The 25,144-nt window shown below is 39.4% G+C and overlaps 2 protein-coding genes across 6 annotated transcripts; both read left to right on the plus strand.

The window, feature by feature from the left end:
* Window positions 1–8,463: 8,463 nt before the first annotated feature.
* Window positions 8,464–14,673, plus strand: LOC103408363 (phosphatidate phosphatase PAH1-like). The gene is made up of 11 exons (XM_008347213.4): window positions 8,464–8,758; window positions 9,171–10,839; window positions 10,925–11,505; window positions 11,607–11,680; window positions 11,942–12,026; window positions 12,211–12,297; window positions 12,474–12,546; window positions 13,749–13,792; window positions 13,901–14,029; window positions 14,126–14,227; window positions 14,335–14,673. Exons 2-11 carry the CDS (start codon window positions 9,306–9,308, stop codon window positions 14,386–14,388), a joined length of 2,763 nt encoding a protein of 920 aa, XP_008345435.3. The 5' UTR covers window positions 8,464–8,758; window positions 9,171–9,305; the 3' UTR covers window positions 14,389–14,673.
* Window positions 14,674–15,475: 802 nt separating this feature from the next.
* LOC103408404 (intracellular protein transport protein USO1-like) lies at window positions 15,476–24,070 on the plus strand. Of its 5 annotated transcripts, none has more exons than XM_029101146.2 (18): window positions 15,476–15,888; window positions 16,403–16,624; window positions 16,707–16,802; window positions 17,281–17,333; window positions 17,569–17,665; window positions 18,267–18,340; window positions 18,921–19,038; window positions 19,630–19,740; window positions 19,944–20,020; window positions 20,521–20,590; window positions 21,053–21,118; window positions 21,414–21,521; window positions 21,659–21,789; window positions 21,981–22,047; window positions 22,155–22,219; window positions 22,289–22,379; window positions 22,539–22,609; window positions 22,715–24,070. In XM_029101146.2, exons 1-18 carry the CDS (start codon window positions 15,736–15,738, stop codon window positions 23,889–23,891), a joined length of 2,847 nt encoding a protein of 948 aa, XP_028956979.2. In that variant the 5' UTR covers window positions 15,476–15,735; the 3' UTR covers window positions 23,892–24,070. The 5 variants fall into 5 exon arrangements, with proteins under 5 accessions (XP_028956979.2, XP_028956980.2, XP_070676701.1 ...); XM_029101147.2 differs by having other exon boundaries at window positions 15,494–15,888; window positions 20,524–20,590; XM_070820600.1 differs by having other exon boundaries at window positions 15,537–15,888; window positions 17,258–17,333.
* The last annotated feature ends 1,074 nt before the right edge of the window (window positions 24,071–25,144 follow it).

Raw genomic sequence — 25,144 nt, forward strand, 5'->3', positions numbered from 1 at the left:
TTCCATGGATGGTCAAGGGTCTTGCCATCAGAGCTTCTAAGCTTGTAGAAGCCAGGGCGACTGATGCCAACAACTTCAAACGGTCTATCCCAGTTTGGATTAAGTTTTCCTTCACTCGGGACTCTGTCGCAGAGTAATCTTTTCTTCAATACCCAGTCCCCCACTTTGAAAGAACGAGGTTTGACCCTTGAGTCATAGTAGTTGGAGATGCGCTGCTTGTAGGCGACATTCCTCAAGTGAGCCCGGTTTCTGTGTTCCTCGACTAGATCTAAGTTGAGGGTAAATTGTTTGTCCTTTTCACTTTGCACGTAGCTCTGGACTCAGAACGTTGCTTGCTCAAGCTCAACTGAGACAACTGCCTATGTACCAAAAGCAAGTGAGAATGGGGTTTCTCTTATTGATGTCCGATACAAAGTACGGTATGACCAAAGAACTTTTGGTACAAATTCTGGCCAACAACTTTTAGCCTTGTCTAAGCTGGTTTTCAAAGCTCGCTTGATTATTTTGTTGATGGCTTCGACTTGTCCATTAGATTAGGGATGAGCTGGGGAGGCAAAATATAAGTTAATGTTGAACTTAGAGCAGAATATCCTGAACTTATTGTTGTCGAACTGTCGCCCGTTGTCAGTGACTATCACATTGGGAATGCCAAATCTACAAAACATGTTTTTCCATACGAAGTCTTCTATTTTTGCCTCAGTAATGGTTGCCAAGGGTTCTACTTCAGCCCATTTTGTGAAGTAGTTAACTGCAACGATTGCATAGCGGACCTTACCCTTCCCTGCAAACATTGGGCGATCAAATCAAGTCTTCATTCGGTAAAGAGCCAAGGGCTGATCATATAAGTGAGCGGCTTGGGAGGGGAGTGAGGAATAGTTACGTAGCGTTGACACTTATCACATGAGCGAGATATTCTGATGGCATCTTGGTGGAGTGTTGGCCAGTAATATCCTTGGCGAAAAACCTTGTGTGCTAGGGATCGAAATCCAGCATGATCTCAGCAGACTCCTTCATGTATTTTCCAAAGGATAATTTCCGCCTCTGCGGGCATAAGGCATCTTAGGTATGGTAGGCTAAAACCCTGCTTGTAGAGTTGGTCATTAATGATCAAATAACGGGTAGCCTTGTATCGAATCTGCTTAGCTTGAACTTTGTCATTTGGAAGGGTGCCATGAGCAAGGAATCTATAAATCGGGGTAATCCAACTATCCCCTTGTTGTAAGTTGCACACTTCTGCAGCCATAGTGTTTGGTGCTGCCAACAATTCGACCTGAATTTTTCTCCCAATCTTGTTTTCCGTTGAGGCGAGGCGAGCCAAAGCATCTGCATGATTGTTTGCCGTTTGAGGAATTTGGGTGATCTGGTAGTGGAAGTGCTTGAGCAACAATTGTGTTTGTGCTAGATATGCTGACATGGAGCTATCCTTAGCGTCAAAGTTGTTGGTGACCTGGTTAACCACCAATTGGGAGTCACTGAAGATATCAATTCGTTTAACCCCAAGGTGTTTGGCCAAACGTAAGCCTGCTAGGAGGGCTTCATATTCGGCCTCGTTGTTCGACGTCTTGAATTTGAAACAAAGAGCATACTCCATCGCCACTTTGTCAGGGGTCGTAAGGACTAGTCCTGCTCCATAACCCTGTTGGTTGGACGAGCCATCAACATGTAGACTCTATGCTGGGGCTATTGGTTCTATTTTCTGAGCTTCCAAAGGTAATGAAACCACTTCTTTAGGCGTAGAAACAATGTCAACAAGATATGTAAAGTCGGCGATGAAGTCTTCCACTGCTTGGCCCTTCTCAGCTGGCTTTGGTTGGTAGGAGATGTCAAACTCACCCAATGCTATCACCCATTTTATCATTCGCCTCGAAGTGTCAGGACTTTGGAGTATCTGTTGAAGAGGATGATTGGTAAGCACGATGATGGAGTGTGCTTGGAAGTAAGGGCGAAGTTTTCGAGCAAACATGACCAATGTTAGAGCCAATTTCTCAATGTTGGAGTATCGTGTCTCTGCATCTTGTAAGGCATTGCTAGTGTAGTAGACAGGCCGTTCGACATTACCATCATTTCGAATGAGAACATAACTTACTGCTGAAGCCGATACCGACATATAGATAATGAGAGTGTCACCAACTTCTGGTTTGGAGAGCAGATGGGCTTTACTCATGTAGTTTTTTAGGTTCTTGAATGCCTCGGCACATTCATCAGTCCATGTAATGTACTTCTTACTTCCCTTAAGTGCTTTGAAGAAATGAGAACGTCTGTCTGTGGCCTTAGAGATGAACCTAGTTAAGGCTGCCACCTTGCCAGTAAGGCTCTGGATGTCTTTTGAAGTTACCGGTTCCTTTATGTCAATGATTGCTTTGATCTTCTCGGGATTAGCCTCAATGCCTTGTTGACTTATCATAAAACCTAAGAATTTGCTAGTGCCTACGCCGAAGGCACATTTGTTGGGGTTCAACTTTATTCGATACCTTTTCAGAATGGTGAAAGTTTCAGATAGGTTAGCGATGTGTTGGTCATCATGTTTGCTCTTGACTAGCATATTATCAACGTAAACTTCCATGCTCTTCCCAATCTGTTCAGCGAACATTGAATTGACTAGTCTCTGATAAGTCACTCCTGCATTCTTTAGGCCGAAAGGCATGATTTTATAGCAATATAGTCCCCTGTCAGTAGTGAAGGCTGTGTGTTCTTAATCCGGAGGGTTCATGAGGATTTGGTTGTATCCTGAGTAAACATCGATGAAGCTCATGAGTTCACACCCTGCCGTAGAGTCTATAAGTCTGTCAATGAGAGGAAAATGAAAGCTATCATTCGGGCATCCTTTGTTTAGGTCGGTGTAGTCGACACGCATTATCCACAAGACCTTTTGGAGCAAGAGGCTTTCTTTGGTCGGATTTTTCTTAACAAATACCACATTTGCTACCCATGTTGGGTAATTGACTTTGCGGACGAAGCCTATGCCTTTGAGTTTTTCAACTTCTGCCTTCATTACTTTGTACCGTTCAGCATCATAAGATCTTCGCTTCTATCTCACCGGCTTGGTCTTGGGGTCAATACTCAAGCGATGACATATGATATCGGGAGAGATGCCTAGCATGTCCTCGTATGACCAGGCGAAGACCTCAGTGTTCTCTTGTAAAAAAGAGATCAATGCCAACCAAATGAGTGGTGACAAGGTGGTGCCAATCTTCACCATGTGATATGGATAATCTTTTGATATGGAAACCTTATCCAGCTCTTCAGCAGGTTGTGCTTGCTGGGTGAAAGATTCATCTCGAGGATCGTCGGGTTGACTGTTGCCACCGTGAAGATCTAAGTTGGCTTCGTCCGGGCTGGTCTTTATGACTTGGTTATGTATAGAAAAGGTTTCCTTGGGCACATGCAGGTGTTGTTGCTTGACCGAAGTGTTGTAACATGACCGTGCACTAAGTTGATCTCCTCTGATGTAACCATTGCCATAGGGGGTTGGAAATTTCATCAACAACATTTGTGTGGATACCATGACCTTGAGATCATTGATGCCTGTGCGTCCAAAGATGACATTGTATACCGTTAGGCAATCAACTACCAAAAAGTTAGTGGTAATGGTAGCTGTGTAAGGGCTTGTACCAATGGTGAAAGGTAAGTGTATTCTCCCTATAGGTTGCACGATATCACCGGAGAAGCTTATCAAAGGAGAAATCGAGCGATCGAGCAAATGTTCAGCTACATTAAGTGCCTTGAAAGCTTCAGCAAACATGATATTGATTGAAGCCCCCGTGTCTACCAAGATTTGTCTTACTTCAAAGTTGGCTATGTGAGCCTCTACGATCAGTGGGTTATTGTGAGGGTAGATGATACCCCTTTCTTCCTCAGGGTAGAAACATATTAGATCCCAGTTAGGCTTGTGATATTTGCCTCCCCTGATGTCTTCCACGTGAAACACTTGGTGGCCATGCCTTAAAGCTCGTTTGCTGTTTTTCATGGCCTTATTGGAAGATTCAGATATGGGTGTGCCGCCGCTTATGGAATATATCACATTCACTTGGCGTTGGTTATAGTTATCCCTTGAAGGGTGAAGGAGGAATCGATCAATTTTCCTTCACGCGCCAAAGCTTCAATATGATCACGAAGGGTGATATTCTCGCCGTCATGGCTGTTATGTTTATGGTAGCAGCAAAACGTGCCCGTGTTCTTCGTGGGACCTGACTGCCTCGGCAGTGGCTTCGGTATCAGGTGTGCTATATTAGGGTAAATGGCCACACATATGGCTTTCAAAGGCGTGTACGTCTCATACCTCAGGGTAGGGCCTGTCCTGACACGTGTTTGGCCCACTGTGTTGACTACCTGGGGGCGGGCATTATCGTGGAAATACCCTTGGTTATCGCGATAGTGTCCTTTACTCATTTTACTAAAATGGGACTGGTGATGATGGAAATCTTTCCTTTTGCCCTGAGATTTCTATATCTGTTGACTTGGTGAAGTATTAAGTAAGGCAGGATGAGGCACCGCTGCCGTTTGGAAGGTCGAGGTCTTCTCATTTGGTTGGTTCTAGCTTCCACTCCCTACTTGCTGATAAGGGGTGGCTGTATGCGGTTTCCCTTGATATGTCATTGCCTCAGCGGATGCATGGTTGTAAGCTTGTGCCATCACCTCAGAGTAAGTCTTCCAAGTGTTGACCTTGATCATGTACTTGAAGAAACAATCACGTAGGCCTGCCGTGAAGGCTTTGAGGGCAGTCTTGTCATCTGCCTCGGCACAACGGAAATACTCACGGCTGAAGCGGCCAGTATACATACATAATGACTCGTTTGGCTTCTGACGAATAATATACAAGTCATCCGCATAGTGCAAGCGATCGATCTGGAAAATGTGTTGAGAAACAAACAGTTTCCTCAATTCCTCAAATGAGTCTATCGTCTCAGGTGGAAGACGACAATACCAGTTTAGAGTTGCATCCGGTATGCCATGGTGGACTCAAAGAGGTTAAGGTGTTTAATCGGGTTTTCATTTTCAGTATAGAGTTGCAAGCCAAGCTTCTGCTTTGTCTTTACTTGGAGGCGGGTGTCGAGGATCCTTCTTGTAAGAGGGCTAAGCCTAGGTTGGTTCCAATCAGGTATCTCAGCTTGTCGTTCGGCCTTCAACTTGTTTACTTTCTTAAGGAGCTGTAGGACAAAAGGGTCCTGAGTGGAGTTATGTACCACTGGAACTTTCTTTCGTAAATCTCTATCTCCTCTTGGAAGTAGGAAGGTTTGATCAAGAGCATGTGATTTTTCTTTGGACTCGCCATACTGACTTCCAAGGTATGTTTGTCGGAACATCTCTAAGTCCCCTATACCTTCGCGTTTCTCTAGGACTTGTTGCCCCTTCCCTCAATTGGTAGCTGGTCTGGGACATGGGAGGGGACCGAGTCTTTCAGAAACCCTTAGGTCATTAATTTTCAAGCTTACATGGATATGATTATCTCGACGTTGCTTTAGGAAGTCTCGACAGTCGCGAAAGATGGCTTTCAATCCTTCCACTCCTTCTGTAAGGAGGTGCCTTCCTCCACTTCTCCTGCTTCGGATCGAAACAGCTGGGTTGAAAGAAGTCTCATGTTGGTCGCCATTTCGATGAGTAGCTCGCTCCTCAACAGGAATACCCATGTCGAGGGCAAATGACCTTCCGTGTTGGGGGGCACCCAGTTGATGGATGACTTCCACAAGGTGATGAGCTCGTGTGTTTTAGTATATCTAACCTCGTGGAGCATCTCGAAAACCTTTTCATAGTGCTCTTGGAGGATCTCATTCTTCATCACTATCTTGTTGTTCTGAGCCTCCAGCCCATCGACTTTATCCTAAAGAGCAAACTTCTTTTGTTCATTCTTTCGTTGCTTCACACCAGGTGCAAGAGGGGTGTCATTCTGTGTGCTGTGGCTTCCTTTGCTCCCAATGTTGGAAAGGGATGCCTGGTCAAAATAGAGTGTACGAATGGTGGAAACCAGCTTAACAAAGCTGAAGAGAGTGGGAATAAGTGTTGTTCCCATAGACGGCGCCAAATGTTAATGCACAAAATCAGTGAGGACTTTGGTACAACAGAAAGTGTTAAGTTTGTGACCTTCGCTAGATTGCTCCGGTCACTAGTATGGATAAGTATGCAAATGGATAGCGATAGGGAAGCAAACACAAGATGTACGTGATTCACCTAGGTTGGCTACGTCTACGGAGTAGAGGAGTTCTCATTAATGGTAAAGGGTTTACACAAGTACATAGGTTCAAGCTCTCCTTTAGTAAGTACTAGTGAATGATTTAGTACACATGACATTAGGAAATATTGTGGGAAAATGATCTCCTTTTATAGAAGAGAGTTTATAGCTTTGTTTTGACATTGACACGTGTTGTGTTGTGATTGACTTCTGATGTTGACATGTGTCGCGCTATGATTGGCTTTTGATGTCGACACGGGTCGCGCTGTGATTGGCCTCCTGGTTGGAGGGAAATTCTTCTGGATCCTTAATGGTATAACGTTGACCGGTGCTCAGTAGTTTCGGGATTGGTCAAGTATGGTACAAACACGCTCTAATTTCGTTTTAGAATTATATATTCTACTTAAATTATGGTTAGTAATTATATTATATTATATTACTGCTGTTTAATTGTAGTGAATTGAATCAAGTGTGAATAAGCAAAGAAAAAAGAAGAAAAAATGGGATTTTTTAAACTCTAAAATGATTTAGTTGCAATGTCATACAATTGTTAAAAATATGTTAAGTTAGCCTTTAGATGGTGACATGACAAATATAAGGTCCACATTTTTTATGACGTGGCAAATAAAATTAATTAATTATTGAAGAAAAATAATTTAAAAAAGGAAAAAGATGGGCCTACCCTCTTCTCCAGGGACCTTTAGAACCGGAATCGGATTCCCTTCGGATCCAAAAAATTTGAACCTAAGGATCAAATGATCCGGGTCATTGAAATTTGATCCAATGACTATAAACAAGGGGCCCCTCTAAAAGTTATAATAATTGTAGCTGTTGAATCAAATTTCAATAGCCGAAATCATTTGATCATTAGACTCAGTTCCTTAGGGTCTGGAGGGGATCCGGTTCCTTTAGAACCTATAATGCTTCACCAACGCCACCTTCACCTACGATGTCAAGGCTGACTTCAACCACGTCCTCTCTAACGTCACCTTCACTAGCGACCTCGCCAACCGACGCCAAGGTCAGCAAGCCCAACCTCGCCCAATGTGTCAAGTCCAACGCTCTATCGCCAATCAACGACGTCAAGTAGGCCCTCAAAGCCCAGGACTACGAGTCTGCCACTAATTATGTCTAGCGCTTCCTTAGATCAACTCCAAATACATGAATTCCAGCATCGACCAGATGAAGCAGTGTAGAGATTCATCACCACGGTGTTCTCGCCTTCCGAACCAGTTATCAGAACCAGTCGTTGATGCTGCCATTTGGCCCCTCATATGGAAATATGAGAATTTATGACCAAAATCGGTTGGGAGAGGTGTTGGAAAACCAGACAACAACAAAGGGTGGAAGAGATGGTGCTTTGGACAGGGAAGATGAGTTTTTGGTTTATTTATTTTTTACTTAGGTTTATTTTTTTTATTTAATTTCATTTTGATTTCTATGAAATAATCAAAATATTTAAAATATAATTTATTTTTATCTACATGGCGCAATTGATTGCCACATCAGCAAAAATATCGGCCTGCATTTGCCATATCATCATTTAGTAGTTAACTTAACAAATTTTCTAATTATTGTATGACATTGTACCCAAATCATAACTCTATGTATGAATTTAAAATGTTTTAAAAGAACGTTTGAGGTTATTATTGCATTCAAACTAAAAAAGAGGCAAAATATAATTTATTAAGTAACACCTCAACCCAAACACAATAAGACATAAATTGAATAAAAAATTGAGGTTTAGAGGGGAACGATAGACAATCTGATAAGAAACGTATTAAAATTTTGTTAACTTGGAGACAAAGACTTATATGACTCTAAGAAGGGATTGTTTTAGTGCACCGAAAATATGGAACGGTATATCAAGTTTGATAATACATTTGATTGAAACTTTGAAAAAGAATTTTCAACTAATTGTATTATAACATTTTATATACCCTTAATTCCGACACAATGAAAATTTTCTCTACCTTAAAGGAGCGGTTTGACCAAGATTAAATATTTTACACTCAAAATGAGTTAAGCTTCTTTGTGATCTGAATTATTGATTCACATATTTAAAAATTTAATTTTACTAACTTTATGTCAAATAATAACGGGTCAAGCCACAACAGAAGATGTGCTCTCGGTCCGACCCCCTCTTTCCCTTTCTCCCTGTTCAAACATGGCGAGTGGCGACACGACATCTGATCTCAGTAATGAAGTAATGCCAACCCAAAATCATCAAAATACCCTTATCCAAACCCAGATATTTACACATCACAGCCGGCAACTCCACACGAAATTTCCTCGACCCCACAGGACTCGTTCGGTATTTTACTCCCAGGAGTACCTATTTAATGCTTCGCCGCGGAGATTTCTATCTCTGGCTTTTTTCTGTTCATCCAGACGAATCCTCCCGACGGAAATCCAGACGTCGAAGCCCATAAGTGTTCAAACTACGGAGGTTGGATTTCCCAATTCGCCGTCGGGACAGAAACCCAGAAGGAAAAATTCAAAATTGAAGGAGAACGGTGCCATAGAGAATTGTTTCGAGTGTTTGAGCTATCTGATTGCTCTAATTTTTCATGAATTTTGCAATACGAACCCGTAAGTTTGATTTAATCACAATGTTCTTGTTATTTTGCTGATTTTATACACTTAATGATTTTTCAATGTGGGTTATTTAAGTTTCTTAATTTTGGGTATTTGATTGAATTGTTTAATTTTTGTATGCATTGGGTTATTGGTTTGTTTGGTTGCCGAGAAAATTAGAAATCGCAGGGAATCAAATTAGAGACTTTTGAGCATCTTAGAGCTCAATTTGTACGGATTGTATCGAAAGGTTTCGAATCTTCTGATGGGGAATGTAGAATTAATTTTCCCACGGTTTTTCTTGGCAACCAAACAGGGTGTTAGGGTTTCCAATGACTTTTAGATGACATTGGTTGCTTCTTTTTATGTGGATTCTTCCAATTAGGAAACCACTTTGTTTGAGTTTTATTCGTTGCATGTTATGCAGATACCGGAAAAGGATCAGAATCATGATCACGGAACCGGAGTTTTGGATGCATGTATTAAAGAATTTAGAGATTTGAGGTTAGATGATAATTGGGGTTTCACAAAAATTTGAGTGGTTGATAGTAGGTTTGACCCGATGAATGTGGTTGGCAAAGTTGGGAGCCTAATTTCCCAAGGTGTTTACTCTGTTGCCACCCCTTTTCATCCGTTTGGCGGGGCTGTTGATGTCATTGTGGTTCAGCAGCAGGATGGGACGTTTAGGAGCACGCCTTGGTATGTCCGGTTTGGTAAATTTCAGGGTGTTCTCAAAGGTGCGGAGAAGATGGTCCACATCAATGTAAATGGCACAGATGCCAATTTCCATATGTATCTTGATAACTCGGGTGAGGCTTATTTTATAAAGGAGGTTGAATCGGGTAAAGTAAGTGAGATAAATGGGGTTGACAAGGATTTTGAAAATTCAGAAGCTACGCAAGGGGATAATACTTTCGATGGTGATGGCCAAAGTCATGACATTCGTAGACTTGAGCACAGTGTCTCTGATTCGGTGGTGGTTGAAATGAGAGAGGAACACAATTCATTTGGCGCAAAACGGATGGAGAGGGCAGAATCTGATGTTGATCGGAGGTTCTATGAATTTCAAGATGAGCAATCTTCTCTAGAGGGCTCTGTTGAGTTATCGGGGTATGGGTCTAGTCGATACGATAATCTAGACAGTGAGCGTATTGTGGAATCACAGAATTTAAACTCGGAAGTTATATTGGTGAGTGTAGATGGTCATGTATTGACAGCTCCCATCTCAGCATCAGAACAGACCGCAGAGAATGTGGAATTAGACACACCTCGATTCAATCTGGGTCCAGGTGAAGAGACGGACTTCTGCGAAGGCACCGAGGAGTTTAGTTCAGGTGAAACTGCTTGGGCTGCTGATTATATCAGTAAGCTGAATGCATCTACAGCTAGTGTTGCTTCTGGGAATGTCAGCGGCGTCCAGAAGGATGATAATGTTATTGGACATCAGTTGGAAGTTGATGAAAGAGAAGGGGAGTGCGTATGTCAAGCTCAAGAAACACAAAAGACTTCAACACAGGAAAGAGATCTTCAGATGCATAGCAATTCAGAAGACACATCTGCTAACAAGGAAGATGCTTTCAAGTGCTGTTTGGAGCTAGAAGAAAAGGCCAAACATGAAGTGAAAGATGTTGAAAATATGGGGTCCTCATTGGAGGTTCAAAGTTCACCAGAAACATCTCATGAGACTCTTCTGGTGGTTGATAGAACTGAAGATGCTACTGTTGACTTGAGAAATAATGATGAGATATCTGCATCTCCTGGTTTTGTTTCACCCGACAACAATATGCATCCACATTTGGAAGTTGGAAATGAATCAATTGAGAAGATTGTGTGTTCTGCAGAACAAATGAGTATTGACAGCATTTCTGTACATTCTGTCAGTAATGATCCAGACTGGAAGGATGGACAGTGTGTTACATCAGCAGTGGTTGATGGGACAGAAATTAATCAACAAAGACCTGAAAGTGTAGATGAATGCAGTAAAAGTGAGCTAATAGAACCCCCAACAGAATCTTCAAGCGAAGAAACACAAAATGAGCTAATAGAACCCCCACCAGAATCGTCAAGTGAAGAAATACAAGTCCATTCAAGCATAAGTAAGCACCTCTTACTGGCTCCAATTGTTATTTAAATCTCCCTATTTTTCCATAATCTAATTTCTGTTTATTGTACAATTTCCAGGGTTTGAGATTTCTCTCTGTGGGAATGGACTTCGTCCGGGTATGGGGGTGAAAGCTGCTGCTGAAACCTTTGCTGCACATCGTATATCTGCAGAGGATTTTATAACTTCTGCAACATCAATTTTGAAAAATGAAAATCTGATTGTCAGATATAGGGAAAGATACTTTTCGTGGGAAAAAGCAGCTCCTGCTGTTCTTGGAATGGCTGCTTTTAATCTAGATTTATCTGTTGAGCCAGAGGAGGCAATTCCTGTCGAACAAGATGGCTCAGAAAAACCAAGGAATGAGGATCCTGGAACGCCCTCGACTCCTTCTGGACGCAGATGGAGGCTCTGGCCCATTCCATTTAGGAGGGTCAAAACACTTGAGCACACCGACAGTAATTCATCAAATGAGGATGAATTTGTTGATTCTGAATCTGGTCTGCAGAACTCACAAGTTGAAACGGTTCCTGAGTCCCCTCAGAAGCAATTTGTAAGGACAAATGTTCCCACCACCGAGCAGATAGCATCTTTAAATCTCAAAGAAGGTCAAAATATGATAACTTTCAGTTTCTCTACAAGGGTTTGGGGGACACAACAGGTTTGCCAATCATCTGGTGTTTCAACTATATTTTGAGCTATAGCCAGATAGAGTTATATATTTCTACCATTTAGCTGCTAACCCATGTTTATCTTTACCAGGTTGATGCACATATATACTTGTGGAAATGGAATGCCAGAATTGTAATTTCTGATGTTGACGGAACTATTACCAAGTAAGGCTGCTGTCATGTAATATGGTTTGGATTGCTAAATAGGATTGCTTCTGCAACTTTCCATTGCCACAGAAGATGTAGTTTAGTGCTGGACAGTCGTACAAATTAGTCCTTTGGACTATCGACAGCACATGAAATCTGCAAAGCTATAAAAAAAATAAAACATTTCAAAGATACATAAATGACAAGATATTTTACCATCATGATAATATTAATGCTTAGTTGAATGATAAAATTTTTCACCTTGATGCATTTTACCAGGTCGGATGTGTTAGGTCAGTTCATGCCATTAGTTGGAAAGGATTGGACGCATACTGGTGTGTCTAGGCTTTTCTCTGCGATTAAGGTACATCTCTTGATTGCATAACTTATCAATTAAGGTTATCAGCTTGATTCTCAGTCAAGGTTCATTAAGGTCATTGTAGGAACATTGCAATTAATTTTTATAATTTTATTTTTACATTGTCATGGACTGATTTGCTTTTCTTTTGTGGACGGGTATCTAATATTGATTCCGGCTTTTAATACAGGAAAATGGATATCAGCTACTGTTTTTGAGTGCACGTGCAATCGTACAGGCATATCTTACGAGAAGCTTTTTACTCAACCTAAAACAGGTAATCTAATAATAGCCTGGTTTTTGGTCTCCCTTTCTTTCTAATCCAACACCAAAATTTTGTTCTTTACCTCCTTTATGTGATTAAAGGCAGATATTAGACTTGTAAGATTGAGATTGTCGAGGCTTTGTTGATAGAATTGCATAATCAATTTGGTTACTCTCCTGTACTTGCAGGATGGAAAAGCTTTACCCAATGGACCTGTTGTTATCTCACCTGATGGATTATTTCCTTCATTGTTTCGTGAAGGTGAGGTCATCTCTGTAATTTATGTTCTGCTTGCATAACTAACTTTGTTTTGATGTTGTTTATGCCCACTCTGTAACTGTAGATGTTACCGCTTTTCTAATGAATTAAATCTATGTGAAAATTAAACCCAAAAGGAAACTAACAATGGAGAAAGGCAAACATTGGAAGTTTTTGTAGTGTTTATGACAAAATAGATTTTTTAGATGGTGGTAGGTTGATTTGGATCAAATCAGCGTATTTTGGCCATGACATTGTTATGTGTGGTGCTGTTGTTAAACAAGCAACTATTCTTGCTTTCCAGTTCACTATTGATATCCGATGAGACCAATGTTTGAAATATCCTTGATATGCTCGATATTTCCACGGAAATATCCAAAAATTCAGGGAACGATATGGAAAGAGGGGGTGAAGTCATATCCGCGATATTTCCTGAAATCAGTCAATTTCCTCGATATTTTTGATATTTTCAAGAAATATCTAGTGTTTGCAGACATTTGCAAAAAGTTTGTAGGAAATATCCATGAGTCTATGTATTCTTTATTTTTTAAAATTCTTTCTTTATGGTATTAGTTTACTTCAATAAAACTTGTATTGCTTTCATGACGAAAATTTCAATTAAGTTATATGTAATTTATTCTTTCTAGTGAAATGCTTTATCTTATTGCTTGTCATTAGAAGGAAGTTTTTCTTCTCACATATCACTAACCTATTGTTTACACAATATCTAATCATTAATTCTTGATTCATATGTGTGTTGTGACTTCATATGACATTCCCTAAAAAATAATTTTAAATTTCCATGTTTTTGAGCAAATTTCCATCATTTCCATCAAAGACAATTGATATCAATATTGATATACGATCGATATTTTCACAAATTTTTCTATCAATATTTCCACTGATACCGATATTTTAAACACTGGATGAGACTCACATTCTCTATAGATTTGGATATGCAATCATGAGAACCTTTTGATGTGTCATTCACTTGGCTTTGACGGTACTGACTTGATCATTTGTTAGTTCATTGACCTTTGACAAATAAGATATTAGTTTGTCTCCGTTATACATCATACCACCACTGCCATATACTAAATAGCTCATTTAGTTGCTTACGATTTTGAATTCTGCCTTCTTTAAGTTTTTGAGATTATATAGTTTTAGTGCTCATCAGTTTGTTTTTTCCTATTTGCTGATGGCAGTTGTAAGAAGAGCACCACATGAATTCAAAATTGCCTGTTTAGAGGTAAGTAGCAGATAAAGTTAAGCTCGAGTTCAAATTCAAACACTTTGGGTTGGATCCCTTTCTTCTAACGGTTGCGATGCATGCTAATTGCTAAATCATATATTGCAGGACATTAAAAAACTCTTCCCCGCCGATTACAATCCATTCTATGCAGGATTTGGAAATAGAGACACGGATGAGCTCAGCTACAGGAAAATTGGGATTCCAAAGGGCAAAATATTCATAATCAATCCCAAGGTATATTTCATATTTATCTTCCGGTGATGGTTTTTACAAACGAAAGAGAGCATTGCATGTCTCTCATGTGGCTAAACCGTGGTGATTAACTGGCAGGGTGAGGTGGCCATCAGCCATCATCCCGTTGACGTGAAGACGTACACATCTTTGCACACTCTTGTCAACGACATGTTTCCTCCAACTTCACTGGTTGAGCAGGTAAATACTCTTTTGCATCCTTTCCTCCGAACATAATCCATAGTATCTAACTCAATTTTGTCTTCATCGCTGATGATGGATGAACCTGGTTTTCGACATATGTGCAGGAAGACTTCAACTCGTGGAACTACTGGAAAGTGCCATTGCCGGAAATTGACTGATGGATGTCACTTGCAGAAAAGCAACTCCCCTCTGGGCAAACACGGCGGTGTTGGTGGCTTCGAGGACTAGCTATAGATGAAGTAGAGAGAACAATACTCCACATTGTTGCTGATCATCTCCATTCTATGCACATAATAGAACTGGTGATTACTCTTTTTTGGTCAGTTGTATTATCAGTGTAATATCCAAGCCATTGACATTGTACTAGAATTTCCGAATTTTGATAGGAAAGAAAAGAAAGCTCTCTTAAAGAATAAAAGTTCTTGTCACACTTGCCCCTCCCATTTTGCCCTTCTGCTTTTATATTAGTGAATTACTTTTTCTTAGGCCACTAAGCTAGCATAGATTATCCCTTCCTTGTACTTAAGTTGAAACCTCTCTTGCCACTTTGTATTGCGGATCTCGCTAAAAACAAATTTGAACCAAATTATTATGGTTAATCCATTGTGAGGTTTAGTACACTTTCTTATCCCTTAGCATAGATAATATCTAATGTATTAATAAAAAAACGAAGTTGAAACCTCTCTTTTTGGTGTTTAAAGTAATTTGGAATATTGTCTTGTCGGAAAAATCTTCACGAAACTCCCACAAATTGAAACAAAGATAGGAAAGCCACAAAAATTGGAGCATTGGTACTTTGGCTTTTGGGATTTTGGTCCCTGGATTAGAAATCGTTGAATATTAATTCATGAACTAAAAAAAAACATGAGTATTACAAGTGATGGATTTGCCCTAGTAATTTGAGTTTTCCTCTCGTCCGGTTCAAACCCTTCTATCCCTCCCTCTCCCCGGACTGCTTGTATTTAAAAAAAATTAAAAATTTGATCTCTAAACTAAATTTTGAATTTCTTATAAGTATGTTTCTTATTATCAAGTACAAATTGAAATTACTAATGAATAAAAAGTGACCAAAAAAAGAGAGAATGAAATTTTAAGCCGGGACGACGTCGTGAAGGCTTAAAAAATTTACGCGTTTTCTTCCGAGAATTCCTCCAGGCCCCCCCATACTCCCAAAGAAGGAGGGCAGTTTAGTAAATTCGTAGTCGAAAAAGGCCAAAAAGGAATCGAAACGAAAGGGAAAAGAAAACCGCGCAAACAAAGCAGTCCCAACTAAAACCAGAAAAAACCGTTCATTTCGTTTTGCAGTTGCACCCAAAAGAAATCGCTCGACTCCTTCCTCTTCGTCTTCCTCTTCCGGCGTTCATCAACCCAAAATCAACAAAAATCAGCCCAATTTCACCATTAAATCTGTAATTTATTCTTTTAATTTCTCAATTTTTATTTCATTATTTGTTTGGAGGGCGGGAAATTGCGAGACAAAAAGGAGAGAGCGTGCGTCGGATGACATGTCGTGGATTAGAAATGCGGTGAACCTGGCAGTGGAAGCAGGGGCCGCCAACAGCCTCACCCGCACCGTACGCAACTACACCGACACTGTCGTCCTCCACGCGGGCAATGCCGTCGCCGGCGGAGCCAGACTCCTCCTCCCTGACCGCATTGTACTATTTTCCTCACCTTGTTTTCCGTTTGACAAAAATATCATATTTTGATTCAAGTCCCTTTATTAATGTCTTATTTTCTGTTTAATTGGTTGGCCTGTTTGGAAGTTTTTCACAATGGCCAAAAGCATTTTTGGTTGTTACACATACACCTGTAATTGCTTTTTCAGAAAGCAATTGAATTTTGGTTGGGAAATTGATTGTTGCACTCCCCTTTACTCCTTTCCACTCGCCCCTCTTGTTTCTAATTGTAAAATTGAATAAATAAGGGGAGAATAAGGGACAAAACGAGAGTGCGAAATTCAGTTCAACAAGCTTCTATCGAAAGTGCTTTTAGTAAAAATGCTTTCGAAAAGAAGTGCATTTTAGAGAAACATGTCCAAACGGACCCAATTTATTTCGAGAAAAATGAATGCCCCTTTCGTATTTGCTTTATTTATTGGTTTGGTCGGTGTTGGTTTGAGCTTTTGTATTTCGACTTTTAAGTTTTGTTGGCATGGTTTTTGCTACTCAGCGTCCAAGGAATTTACAGAGTTTTAAGCAGACTGTGAAAAGATTGGAAGAAGTTTCTGTTTCTTGTAGAGGTGTAGAAAGGGTTCAGCTGCTGAGGAGGTGGCTGGTTTCACTCAAAGAAATCGAGAGATTGTCCACCCTTTACAATGCGAGAAACGGAAAGGGTTCTGAAGACCACCTTACATCCGATGAGTCAGCAGACTCCCCGAGGAAACCTACCCTGGTGAGTAAATCCTACACTTTGTGTTCGCTGTTGTTGTTTTTCAGTTGCTCTTCTGTAATTCTTGCTTTAATGTTCGCGACAGGTTTATTACGTAGACTCCGATGCTGGAGATGAACCGAAAACTTTTCGTGATGTCTTTCTTCATAGCCAAGCTCTGGAGGGCATGACATTATCCATGGTAAGTTGAACAAGTACAAATGTTCGCTTTCGATAGACTTGATAACATTCTCCTTGTAATATAATATATGATGAGTGAGATTTCTCTATTCGTACTTGGTTGACATAGAATTAGAAGGAAGTGTTTATTTTCTGCTACCAACTACAAAGCTGATCCCTAGTGTATATATGACGAGTGAATAGAGCACCGGATTATATAATAATCGGGCGTCATCACGGTGTGCATAATAATTCCATTATAAGTAGAGAGAATCTTTTTTTGAATTATACACTGAAAATTTGAATGAAATGTTTCTGATGGATTAAGATTTCTTTCTTCTCCTTCTAACCTGTGTGAAAAGTTGTAGAAGTATGATATCTAGAATTTTCATCCTTTCAGCATTCCCTTGGGTTTTAGTGACTTCTGTATGCAATGGCTGGGCTTTGTATTTGCTGATCCATGGAGTTTAACCGCAGGTTAACTCTTTTGTATGACTCAGATTCTTGAAGAACCAAATGAGGAAGAAGTTTCGCTACTTTTGGAGATATATGGGTGATTTTTCTCACTCTTCGAATCTTCTTATTATGGCCCATTGTTCTGGTCATTACTTGTTTGGGATAACGTAGGTCCTTGAAATTACAGTTTTAGCAGATGACAGTAAAAAAAATTCTATTCGGTTGACTAAAAAATATATTTATGATTTATCTAAACTCTAAAGATAGCTTTTGCAGATAATATTTTTTGAATATTAAATATTACGTGAGTTTTCTTGTTTGGTTATATACAGGCTCTGTCTTACAGGAGGAAAGGAAGTACACAATGCAGTAATGAGCAGCGTACAGAATTTGTCAATTGCACTTTCATACTATCAAGATGAAGTACTGGTAAGGATGGGGCATGCATGTCTTCAGCATGACAGCATGCACATCTACATGGGGTTTAGATTGTATGCCTCTAAATAATATTGAGATCAGACTCCTAAAAGAGGTCCCTATATTCAGCTTTTGCAAGGGGCCATAGAAATCTCAGGACCCAAGCCTGTACTCTAAATGGTACTAGGAAGTTCATTTAGCCGATGGAACCATTAAGTATGCTACAATTTGATGCAAGTTTCCCGTCCTTTGATTTATGATCTAATAAATTAATGTTGTGCTTGAGATTTTCAGTCTCAATCCAATCCAAGTTTTAAAGATATAAGGTGTTTCTTGTTAGAATTGATATATTATTATCATTTGAAGGCTCAAGTTTCCAACAAATTGTTCCCTTTTTTCTCATGTTCTCAAACAGCCATCTTCTGTATGGCAGATCATGGTTTTCTCGCTACATGATGCACCATGTTTTTAATTTTCCAGATTATACCTTAGCTTAAGTAAAAAGCAGCAGCATTTTTAACATCACACAATCATGTTGCAAACTATATTTTTTTATTTTAGCACCTGCATCCCTTCCTCTCTTCTTTGTTTTACCTTCTACTTCTCTTTTCAGATAAAGCGAGAAGAATTGCTCCAATTTGCTCAAAGTGCAATTGCAGGGCTGAAAATAAATGCAGATCTTGCAAGGTGGTCGTTGAGGAACACAGTTTTTCCATTTTTATTGTTGCATGTTTGGGCATTGACATAAGCACTAAGAGATATTTGGAATGTAAATGACTGTTTTATTATTGGTCTTTGGTGTATTGTGTTGTGCTGGTTTTTTCTTTGATATATAATAGCTCCACTTCATGCCTTGAAATGTTAAGTTTGTTCTCTATATGCTGCAGTAGGCATTGCATATCAAAGTTACAATTACATGTTTGAATGTTGATAGTCAGTACGCTTTCTCAATATGTATAATGTTTATGCACTATATATGTATATATATGATCTCTGTGTGTGTGCGAGCGCGTGCGTGTGTTCTTTGTGTGCATTTGATTTATGAAACGTCATACCAGTTAAGCATGATTATTTTTGTAACTGTCTTTCTATACCATTTCAGTTTGAGCTCTTATAGTTTGGTTGTCTTTTGTAGTTGATTTTGTATAAGAAAGTAATAACAGTATTTATTTTTGGTTTGTGTACCCTCTATTGATTTCCTTTAATGAATGTTGATTCACCTAATCTTGTTCTCCACATCTTCCGGTGACTTGTTCTGTGCTCTCAGAATAGATGCTGAAGCCTGCAGTTTAAGGGAAGAACTTGATAAATTGATGGCACACCAGAAGGCTCTTAGTGAAGGTTGTGAAAAATCAGCTGAGAAGACAACAGATGCGACAATAGAGGTAAGCTTGATGTTCTTATTTATGCAGATGCACGACATACGTATGCAAATCCACTCACATTTGCATGGAGTTTCACGCACACATGCAGATACATAGCCCATACATGCACAGACTTCAATTAAGGTGATTTTATGTCCAACTTTTATTTTGACTTTTAGAAGACATCTCTTTTCTTGTTTGCATACTTGTTTTAATATTGTTTTGATTTATCTATGCTTCTGTAATTATATTTTCAAATCCGATGTGTTCCCAACTTCCCATTTCTTAACACATCAAAAAGCATAAACGTATGTATTATCTTGTTATATCTTAGTACTGTAATCATCACTTGACCATTTCTGTTAATCTTTTTTATTAGAGCTGTGCACTGTGCTTCGGTTAATTTAGTCCAAGGATTGTGCTCAACTAATTTTAGAAGAAGGATAAAAGAATGTGAATAGGGTCTTTTGGGTTCAGATTTAGTGCAGTTGTGCCGAGCATGGTTCAGGCAGCTAACTGGTCATTCATTTTTAGATGCAGTTGTATTTGCGATGATTTTTATGAGTTTTGGTAGTTAAATGCAAATGACTGAAAGTTTTGATTTCTTTGCAGAATTTAAAAGACGCGCTTGTAGAAATTCAACTATGTTCCAGGTTGGAGGCTCTGTTACTAAAGAAGAAATCATTGAGCAATGGGGACTCACCCGAGATGCATTATGAAAAGGTCAAGGAAACCAATTGTCAATTAGTCATCTTACAGAAGTTCTAAAATTCTTCTAGATTTCATTTTTTCTTTTGTTACTGAACAAGAAGAACTGTGCCGCTAGAGGGGCACTGCACCTGTTCAGGATATTAGGCCCCATATTCTTAGTCTTGGGTCAAGACTTCTCTTATTAGTATTTAACTGCCGTGATCTATGTCTTGCAGGTTGAGAAATTGAAAATATTATCAGAATCTCTTGCTAACTCCACCTCACAAGCTGAAAAGCGCATTTCAGACCACAGGTTTCAAATATTATCTTAAAAGATTTTTTCTTGTGTCTATGGGTGCGAGTGTATGCATGCAGGTTTCCATTCTCTATTTTTCTGTCCCTGTATCACTGTATATGTGTCAAGAAAATAGATGCTTGAGTTATCACATCCGTTGTGAAGATTTCCGTCAGGACCAAGTATACCAATAATTTAAAAAGTTAGCATATATTTATTTCTTTCTTTTCCATTGTGAAGATAGTGTTCACCATGACTGCGTTTGACCGATGATTTGAGTTTAAAGAGTTATCACATCCTGTGTGAAGATAGTTTTGTGTGGAATTGTAAAGGGATAGTGCACTTTGTGATCAATTCTTGTTTGGTGCATGTCAGGGCATGCATCTCCAATATGATATTTGATTAATTGCTATTTGACATGGAAAATGTGTAAATTTTGACCATATGCGTTTTCTTAATCTGGTTGGCTTTTATTTTGGTAAAATGTTTTTCTTTGTTTTGTCCTTCAATACTTCAAGCAGGTTTCAGGAAGAAGAAGCACTCAGCTTTCGTGTAGCTAAAGCTAACGAAGTAAGCCAAGTTGAGAAGGTATATTGCCTCAAAGGACTTATTTGCATCCAACTATGTAACTCTTTTGCACAGATATGTCTTGATTGAATAAGCTACAAATGTTAATTGAGGCTCAATTAATAAGTTATATTTCTTGAAGCCTCTCTATTATGTTAATTTCTAAAATGAGTTTTAGTTGCTCAGGATTTGTGGTATCCAACACAATGGTATGTGCCAATTTAGTTTGATGATAAAATAAAAACTGCAGAGTTCACCCTCAGTTTTCATACCCATGGCTAGTACGTATAGAAACTGTTATGTTAGAAAGGCCTGTTATCATTTAGTCATCTGTAATAATATTTTACAGAATAGATAAATGACATTTTTTATTGGTGCACTGTTAAATTTTAATTTGGATATAGTGGACTGTTTATTCGGGATAAATTTGCTTGGTTGTGATCATTTTGTTGTTGAGGTACACAAATTTTAGTAAATTTTCAGGAACTGGTGGCGGAGATCGGAAAACTTGAGAGGCAAAGAGAAGAACTCCAAAATGAACTGAAAAAGGTTCCTCCTGTGTTTCTTATGTCACTCTTTTTATGCTTCCAAAGAAAATATGCACTTTAGGAGATCGCTGTCATTCCCAATTCTGTTGATTTGATTGTTAGTTCTAGGCGTTTAGGTAACATGTAATCTGATGGTAAATCGTCCGTGTGAGTGGAGCCTATCAAATGTCAAATGTCACTCCTGCCAATTCTATAGTCTACAAAATGAATCCTGTTGAGTGTTTTTTGTTTTTTTTTTTTTGGTTTTCATAATCTTTGGCTGGAGAATGCATATACAACTGAACATTATTTTATAGGTGATTATCGCATTGAAGGCCGTTCGTGCACGCCTTCACAATGCAAGGGAAGAAAGAGAACAATTTGATGAAGCAAGCAATCAGATTCTTGTACACATAAAAGCAAAGGTACAACAGGTTTTGATTATGCCCTGGTTCACGTTCAGAATGCATACATTACGTATGGTTTTTACTGCTCTAAATTGGATGAAAATTTGATAGCTCTCTACAGAGTATCTTTTTATATTTGTTTTCTTTAATGATAGGAAGATGAGCTATCAAAATCTATTGATTCATGTAAAGCAGAAGCTGATGTTGTAAATACGTGGGTTAGTTTTTTGGAAGATACCTGGGTTCTGCAGTCTTCGTACACAGAGCACAAAGAGAAGCAGGTCAAGTATGTAGTTCTTATGTACACTGATCACCAAATTAATCTGATCCCAAAATTCCCAACATATTATGTCGGATAAATTCATATTTAAAACTGGAAATGGAACAAGTATTTGATGCGATATACTTAACGATATGTGTACTTGCATTGTTGTGTCATATTCAATGATTATGATATTTGGTTCTTTCATGTTTAAGTGGCGAACTGGAGAGATATGGAGACTATTTTGTGAATTTGGTAATCCAACTTCTCTTTACTTACAAGGTAATAATACTTTTCTTCATTGATAGTTGTTTTTAAATACTGCATCGTATTCGCCTGTTATCTATTACATTGTGTTTTTTTCCACTTCATTCTCGTATCACAATTAGGCAAACTTGGGATCGTCAATCACTCGCATAAGGACTCTCGTGGAGTGCTTGAACTCAAGTAAAGGGTAATTCTCTGTCTCTTTTAGCAGTTTTTACACCGTTAGTTCGAGCCTCTGATTATTCATTTACATCAGAGCAAATATACCGGGCATAGATGATGGAAGTTCAAAAGAAAGCAACCCGAGGAAAAATCTTGTAGAGGATTATGTGGACATGGAAGCCAAGGTATGCATAAATCTTCCGTCTCTTCTTTTGCTAATATTATTGTTTGTCTAAATTAGTGCTTTATTATTCTTAAGCAGTATGGAATGGAATTCATTGTTCTTTGTTTTTCGTTAATAAGGAAAATATTTCTCAATCTATGCTTCTTTGGCCATTTTCCAGTTTCTGACCACCTTAAGTGTAGTAGATACCATGAAAAAGCAGTTCTACGTTCAAAGCGAAGGCATTTTCAGGTAGTCGAATGTGCTGTCATTTTCCCTTCTTCCATTAGGTGCACTTTTATGCTCGTAACCTCACTCCTCTGATATCGATGGATACACGGTGTTTTCTTGAATCAGGAGAGATGATGAGAAGGTCAAAGAACTCTTTGATGCCATCAAAAATTTAAACGACGAATTTGAATCCATTGACAGACCAATATTGGAAACTGAAGCTTCGCCGCGAAGACCAGAGACGCCTTCTAGTGATAGGGCCATTACAAGTCCATCTCCTACCGCTACCTCTCCTTTGACAACCGGGACTCCAGAACTCAAACAGGATGCCAATTCTTCTTTGATTAAGGGAGAGAAGAAACTGGACCCAAAGGAAGATACAAAACTAGGGCAGGAACTTGGTAAGACTGCCCCATTGTCCACCGGGACTCCAGAACTCAAACAGGATACCAATTCTTCCTTGACTAAGAGGGAGAAGGCACTGGACCCAAAGGAAGATACAAAACTAGGGCCGGAACTTGGTAAAACTGCCCCATTGACCACCGGGAGTCCAGAACTCAAGCAGGATACCAATTCTTCCTTGACTAAGGGGGAGAAGACACTGGACCCAAAGGAAGATACAAAACTAGGACCGGAACTTGGTAAGACTGCCCCATTGACCACCGGGACTCCAGAACTCAAACAGGGTACCAATGCTTCCTTGACTAAGGGGGAGAAGACTCTGTACATAAAGGAAGACACAAAACTAGGGCCGCAACTTGGTAAGACTGCCCCATCGACCACCGGGACTCCAGAACTCAAACAGGATACCAATTCTTCCTTGACTAAGGGGGAGAAGACATTGGACCCAAAGGAAGATACAAAACTAGGGCCGGAACTTGGTAAGGCTGCCCCATTGACCACTGGGACTCGAGAACTCAAACAGGATACCAATTCTTCCTTGACTAAGGGGGAGAAGACATTGGACCCAAAGGAAGATACAAAACTAGGGCCGGAACTTGGTAAGGCTGCCCCATTGACCACTGGGACTCCAGAACTCAAACAGGATGAAGTTTCCAATTCTTTCTTCATCAAGGGGGCAAATACACTAGACCTGCAGGAAGAGTTGCCGAAACTAGACCCTGATCTTGGGAAGACCAGTCCAATGACCACTGAGACTCCAGAACTTAAAAAGCATGAAGCAAAGGAAGAACTGGCGAAACTACAGCCAGAACTTGGGAAGTTTGTCAAAGAAATCTCAGCGGATGAGATTTGCGATATGGTGTTTGATGAACTTGAAAAGGAAGTGAAAAGAAGTAGCTGATTTTCAACAGTGTGGATGTAGTTTAGAAACTGATTTTCACCTTTTCAAAGACAACAGTTTTGACGGGCACGTATATGTATTTCACAATAACTGATCATGTGACTGGCATCATTAGTTTCTTTGAAAAATTGAAAATCGTACCATATACCTTTTGCAAATTACAAGGGAACTTACACCAAGTGGTTGGTTCATTGGCTCAAAGAAGCTAACATGTCACTGCGGTGATACTCGAAGCCAATAACATAAAATCACATTCCTTAAAAACTTTACTATGTGAAATGACAGTGCATCATGAGTTTGGAATACTACCACATCAAATTCTGAATGTAAGCAAGTCCTCGCTGAATTGGAGTTAAACCTACTCTTCAGCACCCAAAGTACGTGATAAGACTTGAGCTTTGGCCTCGACTTGAAAAGGAAAAAATACAACACAACGCATCGAAATTATAAGAGCAAGTCCACCAGTTTTGTCATTACAAGGAGCTGGAGAAGGCTAAAGCAGTTACTATGGAGTTGCAAAGCCTTGCAATCACATTAGCTACAAATGTGATTAATCACGTGCTCAGAAGCAGTAATCAAGTGTTAGTGAGATAATATGGTCTGTCTCTGGTGTAGGCACGTGGTGGCTACCATTACTGGCAGGGAGCCTTCACCTTTGCGTACTTTTCAATGGCCATGGCATGCGGAACCCCGTCAGGGGAAGGTTATGGGAGGTCAGATTCGAGTCTCCTATTGCATGTGTGTCAGGAGAAAACAACAAAACTAATACATGTGTGATTTAATCAACACAAATTCCTCAAGATGATTTATTGTTTCCAACTTAACCCAAATTCAAAAACTTAAAATAGGAGGAGCTGAGAGTATCAATCTCACGTCCGAAGAATAAGAAACTTTGAATATGTGCGGAAATCCATTTACCTACAACTTTCGTTGTATGAAAAATGTTACTTATTATTATTATCTAATAAGCGATTAAACCATTCAAGGCTACAAAACTAAATTTAAGTCTTAGCAGTGATTATACACCATAAACGGTTATTTGTGACGTAAATAAGATCAAAGATGAAGAAAATTTAGGAAAAAAAAATAATTTCTCAGCTAGATGAGCATCGTGTTTTGAAAATAACTACTATTATCAACTCATAAAGTATTGTAATTGTTAACTACATTGCAATGTTTGGAAATTGAAGGGAAAATCAAAAAGAAAGGATGAACACAAGGATGAACACATAGATATTAGAGAGAGAGAGAGA

This window comes from Malus domestica, chromosome 04 (assembly GCF_042453785.1).
Source record: "Malus domestica chromosome 04, GDT2T_hap1".
Classification (NCBI taxonomy): domain Eukaryota; kingdom Viridiplantae; phylum Streptophyta; class Magnoliopsida; order Rosales; family Rosaceae; genus Malus; species Malus domestica.

What these genes read in the sequence shown, in the direction of transcription:
- LOC103408363 (XM_008347213.4), top strand. Translation starts at nt 9,306, where the DNA reads ATGAATGTGGTTGGCAAAGTTGGGAGCCTAATTTCCCAAGGTGTTTAC. An exon ending in GGGTTTGGGGGACACAACAG is followed by an intron (nt 11,506 to 11,606) that starts GTTTGCCAATCA and finishes TATCTTTACCAG; the next exon opens with GTTGATGCACATATATACTT. An exon ending in GTTGACGGAACTATTACCAA is followed by an intron (nt 11,681 to 11,941) that starts GTAAGGCTGCTG and finishes GCATTTTACCAG; the next exon opens with GTCGGATGTGTTAGGTCAGT.
- LOC103408404 (XM_029101146.2), top strand. Translation starts at nt 15,736, where the DNA reads ATGTCGTGGATTAGAAATGCGGTGAACCTGGCAGTGGAAGCAGGGGCC. An exon ending in CAACAGATGCGACAATAGAG is followed by an intron (nt 19,039 to 19,629) that starts GTAAGCTTGATG and finishes ATTTCTTTGCAG; the next exon opens with AATTTAAAAGACGCGCTTGT. An exon ending in AAGCGCATTTCAGACCACAG is followed by an intron (nt 20,021 to 20,520) that starts GTTTCAAATATT and finishes CAATACTTCAAG; the next exon opens with CAGGTTTCAGGAAGAAGAAG.